This window comes from Girardinichthys multiradiatus, chromosome 11 (genome assembly GCF_021462225.1).
Source record: "Girardinichthys multiradiatus isolate DD_20200921_A chromosome 11, DD_fGirMul_XY1, whole genome shotgun sequence".
Taxonomy (NCBI): domain Eukaryota; kingdom Metazoa; phylum Chordata; class Actinopteri; order Cyprinodontiformes; family Goodeidae; genus Girardinichthys; species Girardinichthys multiradiatus.
The window spans coordinates 31,890,608-31,904,876 of record NC_061804.1 but is presented as its reverse complement, the minus strand read 5'-3'; the positions used below and the strand labels follow the sequence as shown (position 1 = coordinate 31,904,876).

The 14,269-nt window shown below is 40.2% G+C and overlaps 1 protein-coding gene across 2 annotated transcripts; it reads right to left on the bottom strand.

Annotated features, from left to right (window-relative positions):
• Positions 1–9,204: 9,204 nt before the first annotated feature.
• omgb (oligodendrocyte myelin glycoprotein b) lies at positions 9,205–13,982 on the bottom strand. 2 transcript variants are annotated; one of them, XM_047379516.1, is made up of 2 exons: positions 13,688–13,982; positions 9,205–13,224 (listed from the first exon to the last, which is right to left on the bottom strand). In XM_047379516.1, the coding sequence occupies exons 1-2, from the start codon at positions 13,693–13,695 to the stop codon at positions 11,835–11,837; spliced, it is 1,398 nt and encodes a 465-aa protein (XP_047235472.1). In that variant the 5' UTR covers positions 13,696–13,982; the 3' UTR covers positions 9,205–11,834. The 2 variants fall into 2 exon arrangements, with proteins under 2 accessions (XP_047235472.1, XP_047235473.1); XM_047379517.1 differs by having other exon boundaries at positions 9,205–13,221.
• Between the last annotated feature and the right edge of the window lie 287 nt (positions 13,983–14,269).

Below are 14,269 nucleotides of genomic sequence, written 5' to 3'. Positions count from 1 at the left end.
TGGTACCCCAAGGGCCCAGGATCATTGCTCAGAGTACCACAAAAAACTCTCACAGTCTTTTAAAGTACGCATGAACAGAAGATCCAACATAAGTTTTCCCAAATTGCCCAGAAAATGACTGTTCCAACAGTGAGAAGAAATCTGCATCTCCAGCCTCGATGGCTCTCAATCGCACACACACGGCTCTTTTTGGGCCAATCAAGCTCCGGCACAAGTGGATGATGACGACATCGTTTACCTGCTCCACTGGGCTGAGAGATAAGCTCATGCCCCTGCAGCTTCCTGGAACGTTCTGGCTACTGCTTGCACAACTCCAGAGAGAGGTGTGCGTGGCAGATGATGATGAACGAAGGAGCCGTCCTGTCACCTGTACAGCAAAACATGCAAATCCTTCTTTTTTTCTTCTTTGAATACCAAACCAGAACCCGACCAGTCAGGCAGGTTGTGGTCTTGATTTGATTTTTTTTGTAAGTGAAAATTATTTTATAGGTTCTCAAATATGTGTTCAACTGCATTTGTAAATTCCCAAGTGGCACTCCATAACCCAGACATTTTCAAGCCTAAAGCACTCTGCTTGACTTTGTTTATACGAGTGAATATGGCCTGCCCAGGACATTTTTAAACATCTCACCGAGACTATGAATGGTAAGCAATCCTCTCAGGGCAACCGGCTAAAGTGGTGCTCTCTGTCTCCTGCCTCATTTCTTGTTTTTAACCAGTCTTTTCTCCCTTGTTTCATTTTTGCTCTCGTCTTTTCCCTAACTAGCTGCCACAATACATTCTCTCAGTTGCCAACCGCTTCCCATTCTGCAGCCACTGACCTTAACACTGACCTTGCCTTGTCTGTGGCATTGAGATGAGAGCGAGAGATACCACAACCTCACCCCCCACCCACCCACACCACCACCATGCTGCAGGGTTGAATTTTGCCTGTCTCATCAGTCTTTCCTGCGGCTGGAAAATGGTTTGTTAGTTCTTTTAGATTCCAGCGGCCAGACTGAAAAACATGCCTCTTGGTTTAAAGAGATATCGAGCTTTGGCATATAGACCAAGGCTGACAATACAGATTAGGTTGATCAGATAAAGTTTATCTGCAGCATTTGAGCATCCTTTGGTTGGGTACCAGCCTGATTCCGTGGCCACAATTGATACCCGAGGATCAAAGCAGATCAAAATTGGTGCCATTGTTTTAGCTACAAGCAGGCAGCAGTGGCCTTATCAATGGTAAGTCACTTTGTGTATTATTATGCATATAGCACAATTCCTCTGGTCTGTGATAACAGGAATTACAAGATATGCACTTTGGGTCTGAAATATATGGCTGTCTTATGGGAACTTTCAGAATTTGTCTTATTAAAACTGTTATTTAAGTTGAAGGAGCTGTTAGATGTTTTTTTACCTTTTTGGTGTTTAAATATGGCTAATTTAAATGTAAACACAGCAAGGTTTGCCTATAGCTTTAAAGTAAAACTCCCAAAGGGCAACTTTCATTTAATCTTAGAAAGCCAGACAAATATTGAAAGTATACAACAGAAATAAATCATAATTTCCTTTGCATTGTTTTTTTAATATAAAAACAGCTTTGGAACAAACCGTCTTTAAAACAGAATCACTATTACCATTTATGGACATTTACACAACTGATGTAACACCAAAACACAACAGTCAATTGTTTTAAATTTAAAATGGATATTTATTTTGACAAAAAAAAAAAGACCTTTTTTGCTATGTCAAATTGACGTGTGACGGCTAACTGGCAACATGAAAAAACAATTAAATGAGCACTCTGACTTTCCCCAAATATTTAAATTGTGAGATTTCTAAAATAAATGGGCAAAGATGACAAAATTCTCCCCATTTAAAAACCTCTTGCTTCAGGGTTATGTTCAGCTTTGTTTAAGTGAGGTTCTTATAATCAGTAATAGTTACCTGTAGAACGATGTCATATCGATATGAGCTAATTAACAAAGTAAGTATATGTTTGGAGTGGTGGAAGTTAACAAGCCAGTAAAATGTATGCTGTCCCAATTAGCCTCATTTGCTGATTTTGAAAATCAGTCCAGTGGAATAATTTTCAAATAAATATGAGACCTAGAAAGCAAAGTAATATACCATTTTCAATGCTGTTGCACAACTGACACATAATCATAAAGTTTACTCCATTTTGGCAGCGTTAGAGTGGACTGATGAACCGCAGCTAATCTGGCAGATTGACACAGCCGACAGGCTCGACCAACGTAATTCCAAATAGGAACACAGACATTATTCAGCTGAAAGAAAAGCATCAAACATAACAACTGTGTCTTTTGATACTGTTGCCTGTTGCTCTTCACTAAAATAACATTACATCTCACTGATATGACCATTTGGAGTTTGAGTTAAACAAAAGCAGTGACCAAATTCAGGTTTATTTATATAGGATCATTCATACACAATGTAATCCAAATTGCTTTTCAGGACATCAGAAGAAAATCAAAAAGAAAACACCTAGAAACATTGAAAAATTGCAAAAATTGCTAAAATGCCGATTTAAAAGGTACATTTTCATCTAAATTTCAACTCAGATTTCATTATAATTTAAATCTAAATCCAAACCTTATCTTTAGTCTGATGCTTCAATCACTAATCACTGATCAGGCAAACAGTTCCTTAGTGAGACCCAAGGCTGTGAAACGTGGACACAGCAGAGCAGATATCTTTCGCAGAGTCAGCAACCGTACCACTGAGGTGAACGTGGCTGTTGTTTGTGAGCTACATTTTCTCAGGTAAGAAAATGCTTTTATTGAACTTTTTTTTACCTTTCAATGTGTCCTGTGTCACTGGAAAATGTTTGCAGTCCATGGATAATTTTAGTAAATTAAAATAAACCACTTTCTCCAAAAGCTAATTCTGCTTGCTTATCCACAATGAGTAGAAAATGTGGCACACACAACCTCTGTGTGGTTGGCTGAAGTAAAAAAGGCTGGCGATACAGTTGTTGGGAGAATTAGGTGATATGTGTGCATCACAGTGATTAATGTTGGTCAGAACTGGAAGAAAAATCCCAGTGTGTAACTGAATGGTACCTGATTTTTTTTTAACACAATTTTGTTACAATTTGTCATTCATCACAGTATTGAATTGCAAGCAGACTGGGCTCACCAAAGAGTGCTTTTAAATGTCTGGGTAGGGAGCCGGTATGCTAGGCATCCAAGCTGCTGCTCTTACACAATATTTCTCTGAGTTTCCTGCTTCTCCCTGGACGAATCACTATATAAATCACCTCATGAACTTACACTGGAGCTGGTGGCTTTACTAGCCACACTCTCATCTTGGATGACACTTGTATTATGCATTGGTGTCTGAGTTTGTTGTTCAGGATGTAGTGACACCACTCATCTGCAACTTTTGCTTGCAAACCTCTTTTTTTAATTAGACTTTTGTGAGCAACAAATGTAAACATGATTGAAAAGGAAAGTTAGTAAAGATTTTGAATGCATGCCCTGTACCTTTAGAATATGTTTAAACCCATAATTATCTCTACAGGTCCTTCTCATAATATTAGCATATTGTGATAAAGTTCATTATTTTCCATAATGTCATGATGAAAAATTAACACTCATATTTTAGATTAATTGCACACTAACTGAAATATTTCAGGTCTTTTATTGTCTTAATACAGATGATTTTGGCATACAGCTCATGAAAACCCAAAATTCCTATCTCAAAAAATTAGCATATTTCATCCGGCCAATAAAAGAAAAATGTTTTTAATACAAAAAACGTCAACCTTCAAATAATCATGTACAGTTATGCACTCAATACTTGGTCGGGAATCCTTTGGCAGAAATGACTGCTTCAATGCAGCGTGGCATGGAGGCAATCAGCCTGTGGCACTGCTGAGGTCTTATGGAGGCCCAGGATGCTTCAATAGCGGCCTTTAGCTCATCCAGAGTGTTGGGTCTTGAGTCTCTCAACGTTCTCTTCACAATATCCCACAGATTCTCTATGGGGTTCAGGTCAGGAGAGTTGGCAGGCCAATTGAGCACAGTGATACCATGGTCAGTAAACCATTTACCAGTGGTTTTGGCACTGTGAGCAGGTGCCAGGTCGTGCTGAAAAATGAAATCTTCATCTCCATAAAGCTTTTCAGCAGATGGAAGCATGAAGTGCTCCAAAATCTCCTGATAGCTAGCTGCATTGACCCTGCCCTTGATAAAACACAGTGGACCAACACCAGCAGCTGACACGGCACCCCAGACCATCACTGACTGTGGGTACTTGACACTGGACTTCTGGCATTTTGGCATTTCCTTCTCCCCAGTCTTCCTCCAGACTCTGGCACCTTGATTTCCGAATGACATGCAGAATTTGCTTTCATCCGAAAAAAGTACTTTGGACCACTGAGCAACAGTCCAGTGCTGCTTCTCTGTAGCCCAGGTCAGGCGCTTCTGCCGCTGTTTCTGGTTCAAAAGTGGCTTGACCTGGGGAATGCGGCACCTGTAGCCCATTTCCTGCACACGCCTGTGCACGGTGGCTCTGGATGTTTCTACTCCAGACTCAGTCCACTGCTTCCGCAGGTCCCCCAAGGTCTGGAATCGGCCCTTCTCCACAATCTTCCTTTATCAAAATATGCTAATATTTTGAGAAGGACCTGTATATCACACGCAATTGAAGTACATTTTTGAATTTTGGTTGGCCAATATGTCTAATATTAAATAAATGATAATGTGGCTCAGACACACCAAACTTCAACCTTCAATGATCAACAATGTCAGTCACCACAAGATGGCACTTGGAGCATGTATATTCAAAAGCAGCTCTAATTACATGTCTGTGCCCTGTTTAGCTTTTATGCTTTTCCCTTTTATGCCAAGTTTTTTGTTTTATTTTAGAAAATGTGCGCACAGATTTGAAGCAAAAGCAGGTTCACTGAGTTAAAGTGTCCTGTCTCACTGAAAGTGAGGACAGCGTGCATTCTTTAGATTGCAGAGGGACGAACTGAAATGGTGGCCTAGAGTCTTTAGACTTCTTTTCCTGTATTAAATTTTAGAGAACATGAGGATCTTCAGCTAACCAATAAACTCTTCAGAGGAAACAGCTTTGCATGTTACAGAAACAGCAGAAAATCAACCTGTCTACAACCATGTTGTTTAAAGTAAAAACACCTTGTGCATCCTCACAATGACTGCATGCATTATCAGAGTAATACGTGCCTTTTAAAAACCTGTCTGTATACAACTGTCAGAGAAAAAGTGAGGGGAAATTAAATGCTCAAGAACACAAGAGGGCAGTACAAAGAAGCACACCAAGAGTGAGTCTTATTGGATGTGGCTGGAAGTGAGAGGGAAACTCACTGAAAACAAGCTCGGGTGGTGAGATGAAGAGGGGAGGCATGGCAGCAGTAAATGATGCTCGCCCTCTACACCTTGTCAGTTATTAGGAGAAGCCAGAGGAGAAAGCTGACATTACTTTGTGCTGTCTACAGAGAAAATAATTGGCTTGCAGGCTAGCATGCTGGCACCTAAAGCATTTGGAAGTGATGTTGTAAAGTTGCACACCAGAAAAAGAAGGCAGGGGAAAAAAACACATACGTGGCGTGCAAAGGTTTGGGTACCGTAGAAATTTGCTCATAGTGATTTCAAATGAGATGGGAAAACGACCTGCCATCTAAATGGCATGTAGTTACACCAAGTAAGAAATAAGACTTTTTTATTATTATTTGTGCAAATTTAGCGTGAACAATGAAAAATACAGCCAGGCATGTTTTTATCACTCTTCTTTTATATTAAGTTAAAAGGATGAGTTGTAGTGGTTTGTTAGATTGAGAGTTTCTTCACAGCAAAAATACTTTTAGAAAGATATTACAAAGTCAGGGTCTACTGTTCTACAGTGCACCATTTTCTGCATTCTCACTATAATTAATGGTATCAGAAGCATAGCCGACCCAAGGCATAAGCAACCTAAGTTGCTGTCTGGTCCATTGATGCCAACAGAAAATGACTTTTCACACAGAATGTTCATCTCAGAATTTAAACTTTATAAGTCAATTTATGATGAAGAAGCCTGCTGTTAATTGTGCTCTAAAATTACCAAATATTTCAAAGAATTTAAAAGTTGTTCATGGTTGAAAGTCTGACTTTTTAAAAGTTAAAAGAACTGACAAACTGACTGCATCTACTGAGTCTGTACCAAAAAACTGGACATCAGACATGACTGCCTGGCTAAGTAAGTAAATCAGAAAGTTGACTCCAGATTTTATGTACTGTTATTTATTTAGTAAATACTGTGAAGAAATTAATTTTATGGTAAGAGAAACCCCAATCTATGACATGGTCATTTTAATAGCTGGCTTACTATTAATTGATAAAATCAGGGGAAACTACATGTGTTTAATGCACAGCACAAAGGCCATCAAGCTGGAACAATTCAAAAGGGAGATTTTAGGGTTAAAGATGGTGACTGGGGGTATCCAGCTGCTCAGGTGCCCATATAATTTGTGACTGGCTCTGATCAGAAGTTTATAATAGAACATCTAAGTAAACCTGATGGATTGTGAACGTAAATCATGTTTATTTAAGAGGTTAAATAAGAGATTTTAACAAAATTGGGCCAACCATTGTTAAAAGAAAACAGGATGAAGAAATATATGGAAAAATGCTTCTGCAACAAGTACAAGGTGGACTGACCTTGACTTGGACCTTAGCTTATTCACAGGAGACATTTTACTGGTGGAAAGGGAAAAAAACAGCAAATGCTAAAAGCCAGAATCTACAACTACAACTCAATTGTTGCCTACCTAGAAGTGTGAGCTGAAGATGTCACCATGCCCTGTCCTTCACATCATTGAAAAATCTCTTCAACTAAGCTGTGTTCTTGGTGACCCAAGGAGATGGTTTGAAGCAGCTGAAAGAATAAAAACCATTACATATTCTGCTTAGGAATAATGAGTAATCCAAAGAGTTTCCTTTTTTCTGATTTTGTTTACCAAAAAGGGATTTTTTCCTCTTACTCTGTATTTCCCAGAAATATTTATAGAAATCAATGATTTTTAGCTTTTATCTCAGATCTGTAAACTAAAGCAAGACAATATATATAGTATTATCAAATATGATGAATGATTAACAACTTTGCATTTCATTCTTTGACTGCGTTGTTATTTCAAGTTAAAATCACAAGGTCACCTGCTCTCAAGGCTCACACCTGTGTCTTGTCGCCCACCTTCAGGAGGGTTCCTGCTTTTAATGTAAAAGGTTTTCTGCTTCTGAGATTTTCTCACATCTCTTCAACACAGTGGTACTGGCCCTGCAGTGAGCTCACTTTTCTGAACTTGTATTTGTTCCACAAAGCTAAGAAAATGCTCAAAGCTCATGGAAAATGCTCAAAACTATACACACTCCTGTTAAAATGCCAGGTTTTTGTGACCTTAATAAACAAGAAAAGGATAAATCAATGCAGAGATTTTTCCACATGTATTCAGACATTTATACTGTGCAATTGCACTTAAAAACAAACAAAACTTAAGAAAAAGTGCAAAAACCTTGTTGCATTAGTCTGCAAACCCTTAAACTAATATTTTGTTAAAGCAGCTTCTGATTTCTCAATATGACTGGTATTTGGAACTATTTATAACTTTACCTTGACAAAAATCACAGTTCCATCTGAAGAAAAGTAACCCCAGAGCATGATGCTGCCACCACCACCGTCCTTTACTGTGGATATAGTATCATTCAGATGATTTGGAGATTTTGTCCAGATTTTGTAATGTTGTCCCATACTTTCTCCAGTTGTTGGTGGGTGCTTTCATTGTGCCATGGTGTATATTGGCCATGGTGGACTGATGGCAGGTGTGACCTCATGAAGACTGAATTCTGAACATGAATAAAATGTTGCTTCAGTAAAGTATTACTTTAAGGGTGTACACATTTATCCAATATAGCTATTGTAGCTCTTTATTTTTAATTAGCTTTTCTTTAATATACTTGTTTCTCAATTTATTTGTACATGATATATTTCACATTATATGTGGAAAAAGCTTTGAAATGATGAATCACATGGACCTGCAATTTAAACTGCAGTGCAAATACTCTTGAGAGCCACTGTAGCTAATACATCAACAAAAAAAATTGTCAGGATGTCACATTTTGGACTTAGTTTGTGGTTTTGTGTTTTGTTTTGCTAGATGTTTCTTGTTTGAGGGCTTGTATTCATGTTTATTGCTTTCTGTGTTCTGACAGTTCTGGTTTCCTTTTGCCTCCCAGTGTGTTCTCCTCTCGTCATTAGTTTTCCTCTTTTAGTTGTTAATTACTCAGTTTTTGTCCCCTTTACATTCATTGTCCCTCTTAGCTCTGTTTCCTCTAATTTATCTTTATTCTCCAGTCCCTCCTTTTAGAGGTTAGCTTTAGTTACTGTTTACTTTTATTCTAGTCCTCATTTCCTCTTCTTCATTCTCAGTTTGTTCCATCAGTGTTTACTTTTGTAGTCAGGGTTCTAGTTATTCTTCTCTTCCTTCCAGTTCCTCTGTTTCCTTTACCTCTTGGTTATTCTAGATTTCTTATGTTTTGGTTATTTTATCTTAGTCTATTGTTCTGCTTAGGTCTATGTTTCTCTTTATTGGTTAATCAGTTCCACCTGTCCCTTCAGCCTCCCTGTCTCCTTGCCACACCTGTTCTATGTCTTTTTGATTATCTCCTCTCACGTCTCACTGTATATTAGTTGGTCTGTGCTCTTTGTTCCTGGCTGGTTCCTCTGTTTGTTCACACTCTGTTCTGCCTGCTCGCTCACGTTCGCTACCCTCGTTCATGCCATGTTCCTGCAATGTTACAGATTTTTGTAAGTTTTTGGATCCAGACTCTGGTCAGTACCTGCAGTGTGTTTTTGTTACGTTTTGATATTTTTGAAGAAAGCTGAAGACTGCCAGTTGAAATGCTGCGCCCGAGCTCTTGTCTGTGCTCCGGTCCACCCCAAAACCTCACTGTGACAAAAATGACTTCAAGTTCCTTTTCCCTATGAAACGTTTATGTTAATCATTTTAAAAGTCTTGAATGGTTGAAAAAGGGAAAAACTGATTCACTTAGTCAGCAGTTATGGACTAAATCCAAAATGAATGAGAGTGTTGATTGCTTTAGGCATAAACTTTATTTAACATTGAAAAAGTTCTAAACAACAAACTTCTAAATTCTCTGACACCAGTCCTTCCTAAGTTTATCAAATGCAGCCTATTGTGGTATGATGCATGCTTTATTAGTCTGGCAACTTATTCTTTTTTATGCAAATGATACAGTAAATTGCAAGAAATCTGCAGAGTGGTGCATCACAGCTGTTTAATGCAATCAGGAGGATTTGAATATCTTAGCATTCTACAGGAAAAAAACAACTGCGCTTTAATGCTCTGCAGGAGAACACCAGGAAGTTCAGTCACCATGCAGATGATTTTCACGAGCGTCAGTGAGTCATGAAGGACACTTAAGTCTGAGATGTGATCAAAATACGCAAGTGGTATTCGGTTCATTAGATAGATTGTCCGTTTGTTTGCCCTCTGCTCCACAGAGTCTCTGTTGCTTCCTGTTACGCTTATGTCATGACAAATGTACACATCCTGCCTGGGGACAAGATTGCTCCTTCACAGAATGATCAAATAAGTTAGAAAAAACACGGGGACTAGGGATGTCCCTGGTTTTTTAATTAAAAAACAATGCATTTCATGAATCTTTACAACCAAAGAAAGAAGTGTATTTTTATATAAAAAAGGAAACTCCCAAAATGTGCAATTCAAAAAGAAATCAGTCAAGTGAGAATCATTTAAAGAAGTGAGAAAAATAAAAATGAGACTGAAAATCTAATGTGGACCACAGGTGTTACAAAAAGCTCCTCAGCTAGCTGTGGTAGAAAGTCAAGGGATTCAGCGCCACAGCAAACTGTTTGCTGAATGTATGGTGCCATCATGTGCTTAGCTTTATTCATTACATTCTTCTTGTTCTGTGTTCGTCACTAACTTTCAAGAAGGAGCTTTAAAAAAATCAGCATTGGAAATGTTGAGCCATTTTTTTTTTTTTTTTTACATATAATACAATTATTTTTATATCTAGAAGGCATTAAAGCTGAGGGGTGTAATTCTCTTTCTAGGAGAGGATGCAGTTTAAAACGTGGAAGAAATTAGTGCTCCAGAGAGGGACAGTCTTTGGGAAAAAAGAAAAGGAAAGAATAGGGAGGGATCATAAGAGAAGATCTGGGTTTTCATCATGTAAAACTGCAAAAAGAGAGAAGCATTCATCACAAACAGAGCTAATGAGGCTGAAAAGCTGATGCAGATTGGCCACGAACTCTAGGCCCTCTTGCATTAATTTTCTGGTGTTATTCTGCTTGGGTTTAATAACACTTCCATCATTAAATTTGGTTCAGATTCCAAATAAAAAACTCCAAACTGTTGGAGGTTTCACAGGACCCAGGTTGACTTTCAGAGATTAGTTGACGATGAACTGAACTGTAAAACGTCTTTGTAGTTTGTTGAAAGTTTCCAGAATTTTTAAGGTAATCCATAAATGAGACTCTCAGGGTGAATGATGAGATGTAACTGTAAATGTCTCATGAGCAAACCATTTACAACCCAACATCAGCGGTGTCATGAAGATGGCACATTGTTGTAAAGGCACAGTTAATGTTGAAGGATTTGTTCTTGATCAATAAATGTGACGATATGAGGTGTCTTCCACAATTACTCACACATCTTGAACTTGTTCACATTTTGTCATGTTCTAACCACAAACCTTAATGTTTTCTATGGGGTTTTATGTTATGAACCAAGAGAAGTATTCATTATTGTGAAGTGGAAATCACACCTGGACTTTAACATTATCTGACAATTGTGACATGACAATGCATTCAGGAGACAAGTGCAAGGTTAGTTTAGGTTTCCCAATCATCACTGTTTTATCCAATTGTACACCTACAGACTGATGACTGTCCACATAAATGTACAGTTCAGCCAAGCCATTTACCACAGAAGGAGCCAAGAGGCCCATAGTAACTCTGGAGAAGCTGCACAGATCCATAGCTCAGGTGGGAGAATTTGTTGACAATTATTAGTTGTGCACTCTACAAATCTCATCCTTACTAAAGAAAACACTGTTTAAAGCTCTTGTAGGGGACACTGTACACATATGAAACAAGAGACCTACTTGCTCTGCACTGCACCCTCAACAAACATATGGTGGTGGCCGCATTATGCTGTGGGGATGCATTTCTTCAGGTGGTTGTTGTTCACAGACGCTAACCATCCAGTCTGACTTTGCAAAGAATAATGGGAAAATATTTCAGTATCTAGAGCCACAATTCTGGTGGAGACATACAACAAATGACTTGCAGTTGCAACTGCAGAGAAAGGTTGTTTTATGAAAAGGTGACTCAGCAGGGCTGGATTTATATGCATGCAAACTCCACATCAACAAAAAGATTCCTAGTAAAATACATGGATGTTTGTGGTTGTAAAATGACAAATGGTAAGAGTTTAAATAAATGCTGCACCTAAGTGTTAGTTTGACTTGTGTGTCTTTTTGTGTGTCAGTTTTAGAAATAATGCTAAACACATCTAGTAGTTGCACGAGTGAAGAAAATATGAAGGATGTTGAGATAAAGAAATGGAGAGAGAAACTGTTCCATCTTCTTTAAATCAAATTTGCTGGCATAGTGTGAACTGTGTGTAATCAAAACATTTGGTTAAAGATGTTTTTTTGTCTGCTTTTTTTCTGGAAACATGGCTTCTATGGATGTAACAATTGTTCCACTGTCATCCCTCTCGTGCTTTATTCAGTTTTTGCCATAAATTCACACTTTGCCTCATCTCTTTACGCCAGCTGTCAGAAGACTTGAGGCAAAACGAGAGACAGAAGCATCAAGTTGTGAAAGACACAGAGTAAGGAGCAGGCTGCAGCAAGGTATGGGCTGCTGTTTCTGATACCACCAGAAGGCGACTGATTCTGTCTCCTCACGCTTCTAGTGCGGAGAGTGGCTGTCCTCTTTGTTTGAATGGAGGAGGCCTCAGTTATAAAGAATCGATCAGAAGCCAGCTCCATGCCGTTTCCTTTAGACGTATCAGTAATAAGACTTTTGTCAGAGAAATGGGGTAAGTCTTCCGTGTGGTGAGAGTCTGAGGCTGAAGTTTCCTTTGTGCCTGGGATGAGATGATCTATGTTCTCCCGGCTGCTAGGTCCAGCCAGGTGATTAATTGCTATGGTGGAAATGCTGATGGGCGTTTCTGTGAAGGCATCGTGCAGTGTGTTTAGAGCCTCTCTGAGGGTTTGAGGTGAGGTTTGCAGAGCAGAAACAGACCAGTACCACGGTGTGATGCTTTCTTCAGGGGAGATGGAGCTCAGGTCTGGGTTACCGACTGCCAGAGGAGGCAGAGCAAAGGAGCCAAAGTGCCAACCTCCAGTCCTGCTGGGGCGCATCCCTCCACACACAGGCTGAGTGTGGCAGGGGCAGCCGAGGACAAGCACAGAGGTGCTCTGAGTCCAAGACTGTAAGTAGTCTACATCAACATAAAGGTGGCAGGCCCAAGGGTTGCTGCCCAGAGTGATAACTCTGAGGGAAACCATCTTGTCCAAAACTCCAGAGGGTAGTGAGGAGAAGCGGTTAGCATGTAGGTACAAGTGAGATAACCTTGGGAGCCTGTCAAGAGAACCTGGCAGCACCTTCACAAGCAGGTTGTGGGACAGATCGATGGTCTCCAGGTGTGCAGGCAGGTTGGTGGGCAAAGTCCAGAAGTAATTGTGGCTAAGGTTGAGAGCACACAAATTAGTCAGTGTATTATTGATGAAGATGGCCCTTTCTAGCTTGTTGCTCGAGAGGTCGAGTGTCTGCAGGTTCCACTGGTAGACCGTGTCATTCTTGTCCAACAGCTGGATGCGGTTGGAGGAGGCGTGGAGCTCCCAGAGGGACCGAGGAAGGGCTTTGGGCAGGTGGCTCAGCCTGTTGTGGGACAAATCCAGGATGCGGAGATGGGTATATGAGGTGAGCCTCCCGTCCAGGTGGAGAAGTCGGTTGTGGGACAGATTGAGAGAGAGGATGTTATGCTGCAAACCATCGGGGAGCTCTTTCAGATTCTTCCGGTAGCAGTCCACCTCTCTGTGGCTGCGGCTGCAGGAGCACATGGAGGGGCACACAGCCAGGACACGAAGCCCAAGCCACAGCACAAGCACGAGCTCCAGGAGGGCCTCATTAAAAAAAAGCTTCAACAGCGCAGGCCTGCTGAGAAAAAAGGAGAAGAATGTCAGTGTATAAGGTGCTGAATGAGCAAAACACACCTAACTATTTCTCATACAATGCAAGCAACATAGTGCATGTTGCAGTTTGTCCTTTTATACCACAGAATAACAACAGACCTAAACTGTAGAGGATTTTTCAACTACACTGAAGAATACCATCCATCAGAAAGGACAAATTCCTGCAGTCGTTTTCCTTGGCATCGGTTTGTGTTCAGTCATCAGTGGTTGTCAGTGGAATCAGTCCCATGGTCTCGGGTGCAAAACTAGCTCAATACATGGGTTTTAGTAACGGCTCCACAGAGGACTCATGCATGAGCTGGTCCAATGGCAAGCAAAGACACAGGCGACAGATACTGCAGTGTTTTTTTTTCTCTTCTTCTTTGCAAGCCCAGGGTGTGGCTAAATGTGTGTGCAAGGAGAGCCTTTTAAATGTGTTTAGAACTCACCTCCTCATCTTATCATTCCAGTCACTTTTCTCTGCTTCTTTTTGCCGCTCAGCACCTCTTCTGTCTCCTCTCTGCTGCTTTCAAGCTCGGGACCAGCTGGTGCTCTGCTGAAGGTGATTTTTTTCCCTCCTCTGTATCTATGTTAGAATTTGACCCCTGCTCACTTGTCCAGTGCAGGTGTTCTGCTCTTACTCTCGTGTAGTTCAGTCCCTTTTCTCCTCCCTGTGCAAGCTAAGAGTTTACTACTGCATCTTATGGATCTTTTGGGTTGGTGCGATCAGGCACTGCAGGCTCTGGATTTACTGTGTGCAGTGGAAGTGAGAGGGGAGGGGTTGGCGTGTTAGCAGGGAGAAGTATTGGGAAGGAGAAATGGAGCGCATAATGGAGGGGCTCTCTGCATACGAGAATCCCACTAGGGAAACTCCTTATTCCGCTTTAAATCTTTCAGCTTTAAAGATCTACTCCTGTGTTCCAAATGACAACTACTGTTCAGTTTAGTTTAACTGGCTGTTTGTACTTAAAACAAAGACTGTTATCAGTTATCTGCTCAATATAAATCATCCCTCTCTAAAGAACCCCTGT